Genomic DNA, 15368 nt, shown 5'->3' with positions numbered 1-15368 from the left:
AAATCTACAATCGTTTCATTTGGCCTTTTAAATCAAAGGCTAAAAAAAACCGCAAAACCCGTGTTAGATCGGCTCTCTTAAAATATAACCAACCCGAAGAACACCTGAGTATTCCAAACACAGAATTTTAATATTAGAAGTATCTAAAAAAATGAAATAGTACAATTATTTTACAGGTGAATTATCGTCGGATGTATTTTCCTCGATTGTGTTGTCGTCTAATGATTTTTTGCGAGTGAATTGTCGTAGGTGAATAGACGTGTCACCAAATTTTCATCGATTTTGAAATGACTGTCAAAAAATACACCTGGAATTACAGCTAAGGAATTTTACGTTCAGAAGTTTCATAATTTCTGGAAACATTATTGAATGATTACTTACAAGCACATCAATACTTTTTCGTTTCTTTTCTAAGGTGGACCAGACAGCACGTGGTGGTAAAGGTGGCGGTGACTGTGGTGATTGTGGTGTTTTATCTGAACGTACAACGGCAGCATAAATTGGATCTGCATTGCTTGGAACACCGGAGCCAGTATTATATAAATAATCAAATGGATCGTACTCATTATACATACTGCCAGAACATTCAGATGCCGCATCATCGGCTGCAAAAAATTCAAAACTCAATTGTTTAATCAAAACTGGACATCTCTACAAGATGTCTCTAGAAGATTTTTACAAAAATTTTACCAGGTGTAGTAGACCTCAAAATAAGACAATGTAGAGGCTCAAAATTTTCAAATTTTTATCAAAAATAACATTATAGTATAGTAACATTTTTAATTTTCCACAGTTGTTTATTAGGTTGTAAAAACTTCGTATAAAACAAGTGAAAACAAACAATTGACTGAGTTAATTTTTGAAATACCATGCATAGACAGTGTTGATTACTCTATCACATTCACATACATACATGTCACACATACGAAACTGATATCCCCATATAATAAATACTATACAATTTACGCCTAATTTGCGCCCTCACGGGTAAACAGTGATGTTTACGAAATAATGTTTCAAACAAAAGTTGTTTATTTTTTGATAAGGAAGATTTTTTACATTTAAACTTTTGTTCTATCTCTAACGGTTTACAAGATGGTCAAGGCCCGATTGACCTATGTTGCTCATTTACGAACTTGGCCTCACGTTTTACATCCTGAGTACGCTGTAAAATTTCAGCTTGATATCTTTATTCGTTTTTGAGTTATTGTGTTGGCAGACAGACGGACAGACAACCGGAAATGGACTAATAAGGTGATTTTATAAACATCTATACCAAAATTTTGTTCATAGCATTAATATTTTTAAGCGTTACAAACTTAGGACTAAGTTTAGTATACCTTGCATATTACATATATGTATGATATAAAAATCAGCCTCTCAAGGAGGGCTCTAACCCCCTGTTGGGGGTTTAAGTAATTTTTTTACAAATTACAAAAAAATTATGCATCAAATAAAAAATAAAAAATTCAAATAAAATTTCTAGCTGAAGTAACTGCATATTTTTGTTGTTTTTTTTTTCGACTTTTTAGCTTCAAATTCCTAATTTTTACCCTCGCGGATAAACGGTGGTGTTTACGAAAAAAATATTTAAACTTTTGTTCTCTAACGGTTTACAAGGTTCTTTCAAGGGTCTTTTTTCATTTGATTGAATGAGAAAAAAATGCGACATTTTAAAATAGGGGATCAGGCTAAATTTTTTTTATCACTTTAGATAAAGAATTCTCACTGGACGTGTAGAAAAGTGAAGTTGGTTTTTAAAAGCTTTACTAGTATGCAAGATATTGACTGTTAAAATTTCTGATTAAACAAAGAGAAAGGTATCCACTAGTGACGTCATACGTGGGTATCGCCATAGAGACAACATATAAAATTTTTATTAATATGGCCAATTCGACATCAGGATTACCCCCTGTTGGCATATCTCGGTCAATTTTGAAACTATAATATCGAGAAAAAAAAATGTGCTCAATTACTTCAGCTAGAAATTTTATTTTAACTTTTTTTTTGTTTGATCCATAGTTTTTGAATTTGTAAAAATCTGACTAACACACCCAACTACCCCCTAAAAACGGTTAAGTTCTCCCTGAGAGGCAGATTTTTTTGGATTATATTCTTTCATGGATTTATTTTGAGCATTTTTATAGCTGGTAAAGTTTTGTAAAAAACCCTTCTTTAGGTAAATATTCTATATATTTATTTTTAAAATTAAAAAAACCTACCAGTTTGTGTTGTAGAGGAAGAATCTATTGGTTTATTTAAATTTCGATCCGTTAATAATGGATCAAATATTTCCAAAACGCTAACACGTACATTATTCTTTTTATCTGAACGATTCTCGTCAGATAAATCGCAACCAGATGCTAAATCAATTAAATTACTATTATTTTGTTTACTAATTACTTTGAACACATCAATATTTGGTGTGGAAGTTATTGCTGGTATATCTAACTTTGGCGGTTCGACTCGAGGTAAATAATTTGTTGGCAATGGCGGAATCTGTAAAAAAAATTCAGTACTTTAATTTTGCTTGTAAACTAACATTTGTGTAAATTATGGTCACAGTGTCGCATTTACAATTGTTGTGGCCTCTAGGCGGATTTTTCTAGAGGCCCACTTAAGCTTTTTTTTAGCCTTCGTAAATCTACCTGGGGTCTCCAACGGGAGTCAATTGATAAAAAATGTGTCTACTTCGTTCCTCTTTCTTCTATTTGTGCACCTTATCTCTTTTTTTAGTCTTCATAAATCTACTTGGGAGTCCTTTGAAGGAATTTTTCAATTCCACTAATTTTGTTGTGAACTATTATAGTACAAGAAATGGTTTAAGGCCGATCTTCACCCATCTGATAACCAGATAAGATATATTTTGTATGGAATTTTATTGATTCTTAAACACTCTTATCGTAGTTTTTCTATTGAAAAGTCTTCATGGCTATTTGTAATTAAATTAATTTTGTTCAAAATTTTCCTTGAACAGTTTTTTTCAGGCTAGTCTATACCATTATTTTCGTAATTAAATTTTCTTTCTTATCTGATACCAATTTGATGACGTAATATGGGTATTACTATACGAAATAACACAAATAAGTTTGACAGATATATTCATAGACATCTGATTATAAGAAATATAAATACTTATTATCTATGTATATATTATACCCAGCTGTCTACACTGAACTAACTGATGGTCTATGACTCATACCGCTATGACATCACAGCAAGGCTTACTCGCGTTTTAGGTCACGTGATATACCGTTTAAAAATTACGATTTTTATACCATGTATATGAAATATACATAGTATATTAAGTTTAGTCCCAAGTTTGTAACGCTTAAAAATATAGATGCTACGAAAAAAATTTTGGTTTAGGTGTTCATAAAATCACCTAATTAGTCCATTTCCGTATGTCTGTGTGTCTGTCTGTCGTCTGTAATCTTTCCGTCTGTCATCACGATTACTCAAAAACGAAAAGAGATATCAAGCTGAAATTTTTATAGTGTGCTTAAGACGTAAAAATTGAGACCGAGTTCGTAAATGAGCAACATAGGTCAATTGGGTCTTGGGTCCGTAGGACCCATCTTGTAAACCGTTTGAGATAGAACAAATATTTAAATGTAAAAAATGTTCCTTATAGAAAAATAAACAACTTTTGTTTGAAAACTTTTCTTGTTAACATCACTGTTTACCCACGAGGGCGCTAATTAGGTGAAAATTTTGTAGTATGTATTAATCTATTTAAGAGTGGAAATCGTTCTTTATTTACGTGACGTTAAAAAACAAACGAGTTACCTATATATAGGTAACTACACCGATTTGTTAGCAATTGAAATTGGTATCACATAAGAAAGAGAATTTAATTACGAAAATAATGGTATAGACTTGCCTGAAAAAAACACTTTTCGATAGAAAAACTATGATAGGAGTGTTTATAAATCTATAAAATATCATAAAAAATATGTCTCATCTGGTTATAAGATGGGTGAAGATCGACCTTATACCAACTCTTAAACCAATATAAAAAGTTTGATGGTCTTGAAAAATTTTAATTTTCGATTTTGTGAAAATTTTTATTTTTGCAAGTGGTACTGTAATTTTTGGTAATGTTTTACATATTTATCTTTAAATTTATAAAGAATTGTATAGGTTAAGGTCCTTGGTGATTATATTGGTATGAGTGTAGGAGAATTGAGGATCAAATAATAATAATTCCGTTGAGAAGAAATTTTTTTTCACGCTACGTTTCGTGCTTATATTAACACTCCTTTAGGCGCTCATATAGTTTGAATTCCCAACAACAACAAATTATATTATTTGATTATCTCACCCCCATGTTGATAGAACGCCTTTTTGGACAGCGAGTGACAATTACAAAAATTTTAAATGAAAAAATATTTCAAGATTAGTAGCCAAAATTATAATTTCAATTTTATTTTATTTAATTTACGACTTCATTATTGAACTTTCTATAAAACTATGTAATACAACAAGAATATTAAACGACAGCGTTGGGAATTCAAACTATATGATCGCTTGAAGAAGTGCTAAGCACAAAACGTAGCGTGAAATAAAAATTTCTTTTTATTATATTTAAAGAATGTTTGTAATGAATGTTAAATGAATAAATTTAGCTACTGACGATGGTTGCGTTACAATCGAAATATCGATATTTAACGAAATGAAAGTCTGTTGTATTTCTATTGTATTGTTGTCTGTTGTACTTTTATTTTTTAAATAAAATTTCTTAACATACTTAATTTTATTTCGAGTATCGTGGTATTCATTTCCATAACTCTAGACAATAATTTATTAACCCGTCAGCTATTTAATCTTTTAAGATTATCTTTAATGGATTAAGTTTTTTTAAGCAAATAAATCCTTGGATATTAAAATAATATCTTAAATTAAATCATATTTAATTAGTTTGTGCACGAAACAGGCAATTTAACTTAAGTAACAATAACAATGTATTTGTCTATTTCTTTATTTAGTTTAAGAATCTCCTTTTAAAATTCTCCGTTTTCCAGTATTTATGATTTTCAATCAAATGAAACATTGAACGCTGCATCAAATCAGTTATTTGTGTTTTTTTATATGTTATTTGTAATGTAGAGGCAATGTTAAATCGAAGTTTTCGATCTCGGCTGATGAAAATTGGCGATGTGATTTGGTCAATTTACAATTATTTAAATGCGAGCGTCGAACAATGTCAATCCACGGTCCCCGTGCTGATATCAGAAATTCGTGGGGACTATTGTCCCAGTATGTATATCGACTGTCAAGATAACATTGAAAGAAAATTTGGAGAAAACATCATTTTCACTGATACTTTTGGAAAAGCAACGATTGTTTTGTTCCGCAATACTTACTATTAAGTTTTATCTAGTTAATTTTACGTTACACGAAAAGAGAGTGTCACGGAGGAAAGAGTGCAGATTATTGACGAAGCAGCAGCGATTACTCTGGAAGACATACGTGATACGATCCGCACATTTCCGAATTAACGAATATCCTCCTCCGGGTAAGTTTTTAGTAGAAAACGACGTTCCTCTATCATTGCGAAGGAAAACATTACATTGATAATAGCTGTGGTGCATTATTATAAAAAAACCGTTACAAAAAGAAAAATTTTTTGACTATAAGCACAAATAACTTTTTTTCTATCAATCATAGCGTTTACTTTGATATAAATGAGTTTGAACATAAAACGCAGACAAGTCCAACGACACCAAAATCATCAGATTTTAATGAATAGAACCCAAGATATGGGCAAAACGCAAAAATAGTCATTTTTTCAAGATGGCGTCGAAAGGGTTAATTTCGCGAATACGCAGAATCAGATTTAAGGTTTCCAAACGCCTTGTTGATTGAATTAATAAAAAATTCTAGTGTCACAAACTTCTGGGTCACCCCTCTTTGATTTTCGTAAATTTCCAAAAAAATGAGTGTATGAAAATATTTGAGACATACGTGAATGAAGGTGAATTCTGTTAGAATTTGAGAAAAAATTAAGAGTATATACCATAGTTTTTGAAATATTGATGCCTAAATATTTAGAAAAAATATCTTGTAGAAGAAATAACACGAACATATTTTATGGAAAAGCGAGTGCCGCTTCTAATAATTTTTTATAGGAAAATATTTGTGATGCGTTTAACTAATAAATATTACTTTTCCAAATTAATCTTTTTTAAATTAGGCTTCTTACATAATAAAACATAGATACCTTTAAAAACACTTCAAGCTTCAGCTCAAATCTAAAAATTTAACAAAGTAAGGGATATTAAAAAATTTATTGATTATGAGGTATAGATTTTTTGGGAAGGTCCTTAAACACCACTGTCGTCCGTAATCTAATGAGTAGAGTATTTGTCAGTTGTTGTGAAATAAACTTTCGGGATTCGTTTTTTAGTTATTTTACCTTTCTTTTATTTCTAAAAATATTTTTAGATTATTTCATATTCAATTTTGATAAAATTCATAAGAAAATTGAACTGGCTTAAGTAACAATAACTGAATTCCACTCAACAATGTACACTGCACTACACTAGTTCGCGCCGCGCTGCACCGGTACAAACAATAAGCTAGTTACTTACTAATCCATCTTTCATTACTAAGTATAATACTATTGTTATGTGCAGAAATAATCATACAATGCAAATAATTATATAAAGAGAGTTGGAAAATTAACGAATCAGCAGAAGAATTCGAAAAATGATGGTTGAGGTATTTCTTTCGACATGAGACCACCCTTCATAAGTAGTTTTGCACGAAAAATTTCAAAGGGATAGTTTTTAACGACATACAGCTGTAAAAAAATAAATTAGGACTATTGACCGCCTCTGTAGCTGTTATAAATTATCAAAGTTGTTGATATGTAAGACGTAAATGGAAGGAATCTATATTATTTGGAAACATTTAGGCCAGTACCCCTATTTGTAGAACAACTTTTTTGAGGTACACACTTTGCAATCATGAGAGATAAAAAGGATCTTTTTTGACGGGTTTTTTGAAAAATTTTGAGAAAAAAGCAGTATTTTGGGAAAACAATTGATTTTCGCTGATAACATTAAATGGGAAAGTTGAAAATAATTCAAAATTACGTATTTTGAGCTTAAACTCGACCCTTTATCTTTATCCGTTCTCTTGTTATAAGCAATTTTGAAATTTGAAGTTTTGAAATTGACAAATTTTTTTTCTCGGAAACTGTGGGGGTGGGGGAGATAATAATAGTATGAAAAGGTAAAAATTTTTATGTTTTATTTCAAGGGGTTTTATTTTGGTCACTAATCCCCATAATTGTCAGCGGTAGTCCATCAATTTAAAAAAAAAAATTTATTTACCCGTTTCTATTATACCATGTATATGAAATATACATAGTATATTAAGTTTAGTCCCAAGTTTGTAACGCTTAAAAATATTGATGCTACATAAAAACTTTTGATATAAGTGTTCATAAAATCACTTCATTAGTCCATTTCAGTGTGTCTGTTTGTCAGTCTGTCGTCTGTCGTCTGTCCGTCCGTTATCACGATATCTCAAAAACGAAAAGAGATATCAAGCTGAAAATTTTACAGCGTACTCAGGGCGTAAAAAGTGAGGTCGAGTTCGTAAATGAGCAACATAGGTCAATTGGATCTTGGGTCCGTGGGACCCATCTTGTAAACCGTTAGAGATGAAAAAATGTTTCTTATAAAAAAATAAACAACTTTTGTTTGAAACATTTTTTCGTAAACATCACTGTTTACCCGTGAGAGCGCAAATTGTATAGTATGTATGTTATGGCTATATATACGTGTTATATGTATGTATGTGTAATATGACAGAGTAATCAAAACTGTCTATACATGGTATTTCAACAATTAATTCAGTCAATTGTTTGTTTTCACTTGTTTCTTTAATATAAATTCAAAAAAATTGTAATAAATAGTACATAAAAAGTGCTACCCTTTCATACTATTATAATCCTCACTCCCATCCCCGCCGTTTCTGAGAAAAAAATTGGTGTTTCAAAACTTCAAATGTACAAGTGTAAAGTACAAAATGATTATTTTTCGATGTATTCTGGTGTTACGATAATTTTCTAACAACCTGTATGTGTTTTGTATTGTTTTTAGTACTAAAATATTTAAACGTGCTTTTAAAATGATTATTATGTATTTATTATACGTAATATTTATGTTAATTTTTAATTAATTAGTCTAAACATTTTATTTATTTATTTATTTATAGTATTTAATAAATGGTTCCACATATTTATAAAAATATTGCAATCGTACAGAAAATACCTAATTTTAATTATTTATATAAACATTTAAATAACCATCAAGATCACTTACTTACAACTAACAGAGCTAATTGTATATAACGAGTTGAATATCAAGAAAATTCATAGAAGAACAAGTTTAAATCATTCTTAGGTCTTCAATTCGTGTTAAGAACGTTCCCAATAAAATGAGTATATGAAAATATTTGAGACTTAAGTTTCAAATATTGAGGGTGGATTCTGTTGAGAACTTGAGCAAATTAAACGAAAATTAAGAGTCAAGTTTTTCGATATATACCTACTATAGTTTTTCAAATATCGATGTCTTAAGATTTAGAGAAAATCACTTATAGAAGAAATACTTCTCAACACAAATGCCATTCATTTTATCACTTTAAATGTATTTTATGGAAAAATGAGTGCCGCTTGTTATAATTTTGTTCATAGGAAAATATTTGCGATGCTTTTAACTGCTAATGAATATTATTTTAACAAATTAATTTTAATTAAATTAGCCTTTTAACAGCTCAACGCAAACTTTAAAAACTTAGATCTATAAATTGAACACCGTAAGGAGTATTAAAAAATTTACCTATTTATAAAAAGCATTAATAAAAATGCATATACACGATCTAAAAATCAATCTAAGATTTTGAGAACGTCCTTAAGAAGTAAAAATTATTTAGTTTCAGCTAGAAGGCAAAGCATTTGTGAAGTTTCAATCTCATAAAATAGTGAAAATTGATAAATAAACAGGATAAAGGTCAAGCAAATCCATTTTTTAAGTACTGTAATAATTAAATAAAAATGCATGTATTTTATGAGTATGACAAATTTGCAAGGTCATTAATTACACTTCAGCACCTTATCAGGCGCGGATCCAGAATCACTACCCGGAGTGCAACTTCTCTATTATAAAATTTACATTATAAAATAGTCTCAATAATTAGAAACGTCTATTAATTCGAATACTTGACGCCTGCCCCTTCCACACAGCTTCCCTACGCTTGTGATAGTAAAAGAGATTAAAAATGATATAAATACATGAATTTTTTTACATAATCCCAGCAATCCAATCCAACAATACTGGTTTGTTTTGAATTCCGATTATCAAGACTCTACTGTATTTAAATTCATAAGTACTCAGTTAAAAATTTATAAGGTGATGACTGCCTCCTTCAAGCATCTTTGATACGCACCTGGACCGTAAGCTACGTCCGGATTAAATATCAGTATATACGATCGTAAAAGACGTGCCTAGACTCTTATTATTTATATAAAAATATTTGAATCGCAAAAAGTTTTTAATCATTACTTTAATAATCGAATAACTATTTATATAAAAATAAAAATTATTAATTATTTAAACATGCAAAATTTAATCATAATTATTTGTTACTGCACAAATTAATGTTTCATTTGAATGCACATCAAAAACAATGCATTTTTAGTGCATTCGATTATTTGTTTAGGGTTCCGTAGTCACTAGGACGTCGCCAGAGAGAGGGGGTGAGTAGATGCGGTAACTCTCCTTTTGGTCCAGTTTAGATTTTCCGATTGATTTTTGTCCGGTTTTCCGATCGATTGAAGTTTCCGGAATTTCGCATCATTGGGCGCATTTTCGAGCCTTTCGAATTTGATTGTTTTATTTAAAAAGTTCTTTATTTTAGAACTACAAAATTTGCCTGTGCGCTACGGAGACTAAAAATTAGTCCGTAAAAAACGAAGCAAAATAACAGGGAATTCTGCTAGCCACAAGGCGAATGTCACTGTCGAAAAGTAAACTTTCCAAAACGTATTTGATTTACCTTGAAGGCTAGAAACAGACTTCGGATAAATGGCGACCTCAGCAAAACCGAGCTGTACGCCGGAATGAGACAACTGACGCAAAATATTTTAATGAAAAACATGTATTTTACAAATGGACGGTTATAGAATGTTTACGTCCGGAACTTATTACCTATTCATCCATCCTGACATTTATTTTCATTAGAAGACGTCTCTATCGCTAGGTGACGAGACATTGCAAAGAATCCAATGAAAAGGGATCCGATCTCGGTACCATAGTCAAGCGGGAATGTAACCCAAATTATTTTTTCCGATTCAAAATTTTGGAGGTCGTCAAGGTTTGAACCAGAATTTGAAGGAATGAGCCGAGAAAAAAGCTTTTTTTGAGGTTTAAGATGGGCAATTATTACTCCGACTATACTATGGCGAGGATTATGTGTTTGTCCGGTATGTATGTAAGTTTATCGTTCCCCTCGTTTCTTCTAAACTACTTATCATAATTTGACATCTGTCGAAAAACAAATATCGATTTAATGATGCGTGTTAGGTATCAAATGAAAGGGCGTAATTAGCACTTTTCAAATATATATATATATATATTGTTATACTTTCTCAAGAAATTATAACCCTAAAATAGTTTAAATAAAATAAAGTTCAAAAAATAAAACCCCCATAGCCAATAGCCAATAATTAGCGGACGATCAAGACGATTTTAACGATAGTTTAGAAGTTAGGGGGTAACAGACGAAAATACATGCATTTTAAACTATGTAGCAATTAAACCCTTTTATTTAATATCAAACACGCTATCATTACATCGGAATTTGTTTTTCGATCATAACTTTGTCCTATAGAGGGCGCCATATTCAATTTAATGTAAAGTCACATAGTCTATAACCAGCGGACGATCCAGACGCTTTTAACGTTATCTCATATGTCAAATTATGATAAGTAGTTTAAAAGAAATGAGGGGAACGATGAACATACATACATACCGGACAAACACATAACCCTCGTCATAGTATAGTCGGTATTTTTCTCGGTTCATTCTTTAGAATTAAAACCTTGAAGGGCTCCGAAATTTTCAATCTGAAAAAATAATTTCAATTTTTAATTTTTTTTTTATATATATATTTTTATACTGTGTTATATTTTTAATTTATTTATTTGAAAATCTACTATAATTTTTTACAAGTGGTACAAAAGGTTGCTATTTACTCATTTCTTCATGTATAAACTCGAAAGAAAATGTTACATAACTTCCTAACAATGACATGTTAACGCCATCTGAGTGTCAAATTAATAAAACTAAACTTCAAAACACTCCAACACGTGTAAAGCGGCACTTAATCACATCAATTAAAAATTTTTCAACTAAACTACAATAATCGCGTGTATTTTAAATAATCGGTTTAACAATCGAATTTAGCTGAATAATTACAATTGAGATAAAAATTTATGAACTGTTTTCTTACCACTAAAAATATAATATTTTGTAGTAAGTTCATTCAAATTCAATGTCACACTAATTTATTAAAATTAATTTAATTATATTTATAAAAATAGCGAGGTATCTCGTAATTGGATTTTCAAATAAAAAATTTACATTTAAAAATACATATATATATATTATGATGAAAATTTTTTTTTATCGTATAATTTTCATTCGATTTACAAGAATATACTAATTAACTTTTTTATTTTCACAGGTAGAACATCATGCTGTACACCTCATATATATTTACACGGTAGCGCAAAAATTTTATTAAAATTTTTAGCTTAAGGTACTGGGTGGCAGTATTGAAGCCATACCACTTTAGTCAAATCAGCAATAATTTTTTTAAAAATCTATTATATAATTTAACCATAATATGTGTTTATAATTTAGAATAATAATTTATAAGTTGAACCTAATATAGTACAATCATTCTAGATTTTTAAATCGCATTTGGGGGGGGGGGTGAACCCGACTTTTTGGTTACGGTTAGGATGATCAAAGATAATTTTAATTTGAAAAGGCGAAATGCTATCCCTTGAGGGGAGGCCGCCATCTTGGTTTAAAGTTTTTTTTTGCAATAACTGCTACACTATTGATTTTAGTGAAAAAAAGTCCTATGCATTTTTTGCGTAATTCACGTATTAAACAATCTACTTGAAAGTTAGTGCAAAATTTGAAATAAATAATTTTGAAATTTTACGTTGCTAACATATCAATAATTCCATAACAGTAGCATATACATAATATATGAGTATTTTACTCTCAAATAGCGTTATTAATATTCTAGAGGCGCATGAGCTTCCTTTAAATAACTCTGTATACGCCTTGTTCTGGAGTAATAATAGTAAACAATTGTTTAGATTTAGACAAATATTATTGTTTGTTATGCTGTCTATAACTTTCATTGAGACTATTTGCCATTCCTTTCGCCGAAAATGCTTAAATCGTTAAAAGGAAAATTATTTGTCTCAAATTTTGCACTAACTTTTCAGGAGATCTCTACAAAACGTTACTGTTACTCTCTATAAAAATGCTTTCAGTATACTTTTTTCGCTAAAAACAATAGTGTAGTGGGTATTACAAAAAAAAAAAAAAAAAAAAAACTCACCCCTTCAAACTAAGATGGCGGCTTTCCCCTAAGGAGTAGCAACCCGCCTTTTCTAATTTAAACTAATCTTTGCCCATCCTATCCGTAACCAAAAAGTGGGGTTTCCGTCCAAATTCCGATTTACTATATAGAATTTCGACTAGGATTACTGTAATAATAGTTATTTTTAAGAAATGAAAAAAAAAAAAGTGAAAACAAAAAATTAAGTTAATAGGGTATTCCACTATTTTTGTAAAAGTACTTCAAAATGTTTATTTTGCTAAAAAGCCACCAAAAATTTATTTCGGAAAAATACACACGCTTTCTTGCCAAAAACTTAAATTAAATTTTAAACCTTTTTTAAATTGTCATACAAAAACACAAATAAGTTTGACAGATATATTCATAGACATCTTATTATAATAAATATAAATACTTATTATCTATGGATATATTATACCCAGCTGTCTACACTGAACTAATTGATGGTCTATGACTCATACCGCTATGACATCACAGCAGGGCTTATCCGCGTTTTAGGTCACGTGATATACAGTTTAAAAAATACGATTTTTAATTTTAATATTTTAAAAGAAAAATGTGCTTTTATGATTCGAAATCAGAATATTTTTACATAAATTTTAACTTTTTTCAAATTTCATAATTTATTTTTGACTAACGATAATATCCTATTGTTGAATACCCTGTATTATTACAGTTAATAAGCCAGAATGCAGTGGAAAAGTTTGAAAACAGTACCGATTTTAATGAAATTTTTTGTAACGTGTTTATAGGGCCTCAACAATCATTGAGCTATTCATAGAAAGTCATAGGGTCCCAGCATATGTAGCCCAAATTTTTTTTTATATTTTATTTTGGCTTGAAATTGTCATGTACGTATTTTTTGTTCGCTGAATATGAATCCGATGTCAGATTACACGGAGTCTATCACGTATTCCAAAAACCGTACCATTTTTGACCGGAAATTACACTTTTGGCACAAGAACGACAAACTAAATATTTATCGTCCAAACTGTGTAAGAAACTAAAATCTTGTGAACAAATAGTAGCTAAAAAAGCTTAAAATAATGAAAGCGTCACTATTAAAATATTAAAGTATCTGCATACCGTAAAACGCGACATATTTAAAAGAGAAAAAATATAGTTCTCTTAATAGTAGTGTATTAGGTACTAAATAAATCTACCATATAATTTAAAATCTACAACGAATAGTACTATATATTGTCCGTCTGTTAAGCCAGTCCTGGTAGTCAAATCGAACCCCTTTCAAAAAAAAATTGCGAATGGCTGAAAGAACTTTTCTAAGGGGTAATTTTGTGCGCTGATCACGAACTTTTAGATCATTTAACTCCCCAAGGTGAGGAAAAAAGATATATCCATTTTTAAGCGTGAAATTTGAATTGAACATGGAAATTTCGGTTTTCTTGAACTTAGTTTTGAATAGAGGGGTCAGATCAAAAAAGTTTTCAAACAAAAGTTGTACCTAGAGTACATACGCACAATTTTCCACAAACTTTTCGAGTTGGAGCTAGACTGTAAAAATAAAATGTATGTCGGGAAAGATAGTGGCTTTTATGCTGTTTCATATCGCTCTTGATTTTTTTAAATATCGCCACTTTCGCCTTCAAACTCAACCATTTCCGGAAGATCGTAAAAATTGAGTTTTAAGGGTCAAATATGCAATTTTAAAAAAAATCAAAAATCATTGTAAGTGTGGTCAATATCTCGATTTTAGATTGTCCAAATTTTACACGTTTTAAGAGTAGACTATGGCCCAACCGTTAGCCTATTTATTTTATCTCATCTAGAATTGGAGATATTGATCCATATGCGTTTGGGGCTACCTTTGGGCCAATTTTGGGCATAGGTAAAATATGGACGGTAGATTTGGGCACCCTCAGTTTAAATTCAAACTTGCGACCTTCTAGTTGTCTATATTCTATAGCACTTTGAAGATAAAAAAAAGTGGGCGACTTGCACTAAATTACTGTCTTTTTGGTTGTTTGGAACACTTTAATGATAAAATAATTATTTTTTAATTATCTACACGCTGTCGTGTAAATAAACACTTTCTATACTCTAATCAAATGTAAATAGATTTCCCCATATTAATATCAGTTTGTAATTAAGATAAGATATTTTATGAACAAAAAAAATTTATCGTTCGCTTTTTGATCGAAGAAATTATCTTAGAACAGTAAAAATAGTTGATATTAGGGATGGATTTAAAATAACAATAAGGCACACTAGGCACTGGCCTAGGGTATCAATGCAAAGAGGGTTTTGGTTATTAAACTTTTAATAAAAAAGGAAGCTAGCAGATAAATTTATCCTCCTCTCATATACATATGAAACTCACTGTACATCATTATCTTATATATTTAAACGAGCAATTCTTGTATATATATATATATATATATATATATCAACGATCTTGGAAATGGCTCCAACGATTTTCATGAAAATGAGTATGTAGGGGTTTTTTGGGGCGATAAGTTGATCTAGCTAGGTTTCATTTATCAGAAATGTCGTTTCATCCGTCTTTTCATGAAAAATTCATCAGACATCTATTGGTGTATAACGTAGTTAATGAAATACAATGCAAATTATAACATAACAAAAAGGAGGCGTTTGAGTAGTCTAAAGTGAAAAATATGATTCTTGCTGACATCTATTGGCGAATAACCGAGCGAAGCTCGGTCATCCAGATG

The 15368-nt window shown here is 30.3% G+C and overlaps 1 protein-coding gene across 1 annotated transcript in view; it reads right to left on the bottom strand.

Annotated features, from left to right (window-relative positions):
- The window catches only part of LOC123292471 (phosphatidylinositol 4-phosphate 3-kinase C2 domain-containing subunit beta-like), a 351668-nt gene that overhangs the window by 328374 nt on the left and 7926 nt on the right, over positions 1-15368 (bottom strand). The window contains exons 4-5 of the mRNA XM_044873151.1: positions 2223-2499; positions 382-605 (exon numbers count right to left, since the gene is read on the bottom strand). Of these exons, the coding sequence (XP_044729086.1) occupies positions 382-605; positions 2223-2499 (501 nt within the window). The remainder of the gene's footprint in view (positions 1-381; positions 606-2222; positions 2500-15368) is intronic.

The sequence above is a fragment of the Chrysoperla carnea genome, chromosome 2, assembly GCF_905475395.1.
Source record: "Chrysoperla carnea chromosome 2, inChrCarn1.1, whole genome shotgun sequence".
Taxonomy (NCBI): domain Eukaryota; kingdom Metazoa; phylum Arthropoda; class Insecta; order Neuroptera; family Chrysopidae; genus Chrysoperla; species Chrysoperla carnea.
This window is presented reverse-complemented; position numbering and strand designations above follow the sequence as displayed.